The 4,578-nt window shown below is 45.3% G+C and overlaps 1 protein-coding gene across 1 annotated transcript; it reads left to right on the forward strand.

Annotated features, from left to right (window-relative positions):
* The first annotated feature begins 1,661 nt into the window (after positions 1–1,661).
* Positions 1,662–2,603, forward strand: LOC128107447 (olfactory receptor 10G3-like). Its single transcript, XM_052733281.1, has one exon. It carries the CDS (start codon positions 1,662–1,664, stop codon positions 2,601–2,603), a length of 942 nt encoding a protein of 313 aa, XP_052589241.1.
* Positions 2,604–4,578: the final 1,975 nt, after the last annotated feature.

A 4,578-nucleotide genomic window follows, 5' to 3' on the forward strand; every position in this document is an offset into this window, starting at 1 on the left:
AGCCTGCTCCCTACCACTGAGCTGCATCCCCAGCCTACTTTAATCACCAAAACCATAGATCTACATTTTAGCTCATGGGACAGGAATGAGTCTCATTCTTTTCCAATGTGCTTTTGCTACATGACCTTTCTTAGTATTTTCTATCAGATCAGAATTCAAAACCACACTGCACGCACACCTCACAATCCACATGTGTGAGTGGTAACACGGCAAGACCCAGACCTTTCCAAGAAGTACTCGGTCCCACGGACTCTGGGACCCACCCCTCCCATCCTAGGCTTGGAGACTTGCTGGTGCATCACCTTGTGGTCGAGCAAGGTATGGCGACAGCTCATGCAGAGACTGGTCTCTGGGCCCCTGCCATGCACTTTGTCTGGGAAGTGAGCGCCAGTATTGGCAATACGTGATGTCTTGGTGTATCATATTATTTTACCTATTCAAAGAATGCAGTTTCTCTTCTACATCCCACACCCAGCCTTCTAATAATGAGGAAGTAGGGTTGGTTGGGCCATCTAGACTTGGCTCCTCAGTTCACTATACAGAACAAGAGTTCTTTCTCCCGTCTTTAAGATTTAATTTTTATTTTTGCCGAGCATAATGGCACATGCCTTTAGTCCCAAAACTTGGGAAACAGAAGCAGGTGGATCTCTGTGAGTTCAAGGCCAGCCTTGTAGACACAGTACATTCCAGGACAGCCAGTGCTACAAAGTGGGACCCTGTCTTGAAGAAAAAAAATATTTTGTATTTTTTTTTCATTATGAATGGGTGTGTGTGTGTGTGTGTGTGTGTGTGTGTGTGTGTGTGTGTGTGTGTGTGTGTGTACCACAGTGTACGCTCATGAGGAAGTCAGAGGATAGCTTTCAGGAGTCAGTTCTTGCCCTTCCACCCTGTTGAGGTGCTGTGCTATGTCCTGACCCTGAAGCTTTTAGGCAATTCTCCTGAGAAGTGCTGCAAACACAAATGCACAGTACTGCACCAGGCTTCTGAATGTGGCTTCTGGGAATAGTACTCAGGTCCCCAGGATTGTGCAGGTAGTGCTTTAATCCAATAAGTCATCTCACTGAACTGCACATCTAGGTTTAAGACAGGATAGTAACACCAACTTGGACTCTTTGAGAGCTGAGAGTCAGCCCAGCGGCTAGAGATCAGCCTCCATATCACATACTCTACTAAGTTACTTAGGGTTGTTATTTGTGGAAAGGGAAGATGGGTAAAACAGAAAACTGCTGGACAGGAAACCATGAGGCACGGTTAGAAGCCACATCCCAACATTCAAAGGAGAAGCCGCATGTGCTGGAACAATACTGATAGTTTTACAAGTTATTGAAAGTTTCCAGCGTACAAAGCCTTGATTACAAACTTCTTCTAAACGTCAGGAAAGTCAACAGTGTAGATTTTGCAGGACATAGCAACTCCTTTTGACTACCGCCATAGTATCAAAGTAGCTGCAGAAGAGTGAGTGAGGACAGCTTTGTGCCCAGGAGCTTCTGGTTACAACACTCCTAGCAGAGAACACAGGCCCTCCATGTGGATCACATCTCCACAGAACTTCCCCACCACCGCCCCAGGCTCCCATAGTCTCCTTCCTCAGTCCCCTTCACTTTCATGTCATCTATGCTAACCCCTGCTTGTCCATTCCCTAGGTAACATATCTCCCTAAGATGGAAAGACTCAACTACACACACTTGAATGAGTTCATCCTGACAGGAGTTCCCCACCCTCCCAGGCTAAGGACCTTCCTCTTTGTGTTCTTTTTGCTAATCTACATCCTGACTCAGCTGGGGAACCTGCTCATCCTGATCACTGTCTGTGCAGACACACAGCTCCATGCACGCCCCATGTACATCTTCCTTGGGACTCTCTCCATCATCGACATGGGCATCTCCACCATTATCGTCCCCCGCCTCATGATGAACTTCACTCCAGGTGTGAAGCCCATCCCATTTGGGGGCTGTGTGGCTCAGCTTTATTTCTATCACTTTTTGGGCAGTACTGTCTGTTATCTCTACACCACAATGGCCTATGACAGGTACCTGGCAATATGTCAACCTCTGCGTTACCCAGTACTCATGTCTGCTAAGCTGAGTACCTTGCTGGTGGCTGGAGCTTGGGTGGCTGGTTTAATCCATGGAGCAATCCAGGCCATTCTAACTTTCCACTTGCCCTACTGTGGTCCCAACCAGGTAGATTACTTCTTCTGTGACATCCCTGCAGTTCTGAAGCTAGCCTGTGCAGATACCACAGTCAATGAGTTGGTGACCTTTGTAGACATTGGAGTGGTGGTTGCCAGTTGTTTCTCCCTGATCCTCCTCTCCTACATCTATATCATTCGGGCCATTCTGAGAATCCGCACAGCTGATGGGCGGCGAAGGGCCTTCTCCACATGTGGAGCCCATGTAACCATGGTTACCGTGTACTATGTGCCCTGTGCCTTCATCTACCTGAGACCTGACAGCCACAGCGTCCTGGATGGGGCAGCTGCTCTCTTCCCCACAGCCATCACTCCTTTCCTCAATCCCCTCATCTACACTCTGAGGAACCAGGAGGTGAAGTCGGCCTTGAGGAGAATGATAGGAGGCCAGAGGGCTAAGAGTGAGGTGTGAAGACCCCTCTTCTACTGAGGAGACACCCAGGTTTCAGCTTATTCTTGTGTTTGGGTTTCATGAGGCTTCCTTCTTGGGATTTCTCATCTATGTATACACAGATTCACACAATGAGATGGAACATGGATGAAGGGAAAACACATTTCTAGCAGTTTCTTAGTTTCCCCTCCAGATGAACAGATGTCACAGTAGATGGTAACACTGAATCACCCAACCAGGTTGGCACACTTGGCATTCTAAAAGCATTCAATGAGCCTTTCATGTCCTGGTCATCATCGGTCAAGCCCCTCTACAATAGTCTACAGTTCCCAGTTCAATATATACCTCAACACCTCATGTTAGACAAGGAACTATGGATGCTTGCTGGGTTCCTAGCAGACCTGACTTGGGACTCCCTAAGACCACCCCAGGTAAGTGAAGAGGAACTCTTGCCTGATAAAGGAATAAACCTTTTCTTAAAACAGTACTTTTTCAAATTAAATGACCCAGAAGAAAGAGTACAATATGGTCTTTTCAAATATTTCAAGAATATATTTCCCAATGCCCAAAGGTAAAGCACAATGTGAAATTTTACATGGAAAGAAAACTAGGAAGTGGACCAGAGCACCAGCATAATTAGTCCAAAGGAGCACTTCCTGGTCTGTATTTGTGAGATGAACAAGCTTTCACTGAGCTGCCAGGGCCTAAAAGTGTGAGCAAATTTCATGGGACCTTTGACTTGGGCCCATTAGCTCCTCCGTTTTCTGCTGTGTTTCTGCTTTGTCCTCCAGCGTTTCAAGGTGGATAGTCCCTCTATCCGCATGGTGAAGTCTCGGCGCCTATGCTGCCACGTCTCTCAGTCAAGCTTGGTCCTGTGAATGTTCATCCCCAAGGGACTCCTCACTAGTTCATCTAACTCTGCAAAGAGACAGAAACCACCCTTCCCCCTGGATGAAGGTGGCCCTCGGTGTTTTCCTCAGAAAACAGGCGGTCCACCAAGCATCAGAGTCCTCTCTGCTATGGGATAATGCTCTTGTACACTGTAAAGATTTGTCACTCCAATTGGTTTAATAAAATGCTGATTGGTGCCTTTAATCCCAGCACTCGGGAGGCAGAGCCAGGCGGATCTCTGTGAGTTCGAGGCCAGCCTGGGCTACCAAGTGAGTTCCAGGAAAGGCGCAAAGCTACACAGAGAAACCCTGTCTCAAAAACCAAAAAAAAAAAAAAAAAAAAAAAGAAGAAGAAAAAATGCTGATTGGCCAGTAAGTAGCCAGGCAGGAAGTATAGGCAGGGCAACCAGACTAGAAGAATTCTGAGAAGAGGAAGGGAGAAGAAGGAGTTGCCAGACAGATGCAGAGGAAGCAAGATGAGAATGTTGTATTCAGAAAAGATACCAAGCCATGTGGCTAAACATAGATAAGAATTATGGGTTAATTCAAATGTAAGAGCTAGTCAGTAATAAGCCTGAGCTACTGGCCGAGAACTTAAAAGTAATATTAAGCCTCCAAGTCAATTATTTGGGAAGCAGCTGCTGGGTATTTGGGAACAGACAGGTGGGAGAAAACTTCCACTAATACTTCTCACCATAATGTCCCTTATATAGTCTCCTTTAAATATTTACTTTAATGGTTGAATAATTAATTATAAAAGCAAGTTTAAGTTTGTAGTTAACCCAAAAGTTTATCCAAAGAATGAAAATTATACCTATTTTTCCTCTTTTCTGACTGGTCAGCATAACTGCTATTGTCACTGTGACTTTAACAACTAATAAATCATCATTACAATGATCCATAGACCTGTAATAAAATACACATCAAAATGGAATGATTCTGAAGACATTGTCAGTGCTTGGAATATAGTTCAGTTGTATCATATTTGTTTAATATGCTGTAAGCCCTGGGTTTGATCCACCAATATCACAAAAAAGCTGGAAAACAACATGTTCTGTCAAATATGTAAAGAACTGGACCACATGCACAGTGTTGTTGAGAATGTA

This window comes from Peromyscus californicus, unplaced genomic scaffold, assembly GCF_007827085.1.
Source record: "Peromyscus californicus insignis strain IS unplaced genomic scaffold, ASM782708v3 Scaffold_12__1_contigs__length_115047231, whole genome shotgun sequence".
Taxonomy (NCBI): Eukaryota; Metazoa; Chordata; class Mammalia; order Rodentia; family Cricetidae; genus Peromyscus; species Peromyscus californicus.

Coding starts and splice junctions, on each gene's coding strand:
- LOC128107447 (XM_052733281.1), top strand. CDS start 1,662: ATGGAAAGACTCAACTACACACACTTGAATGAGTTCATCCTGACAGGA.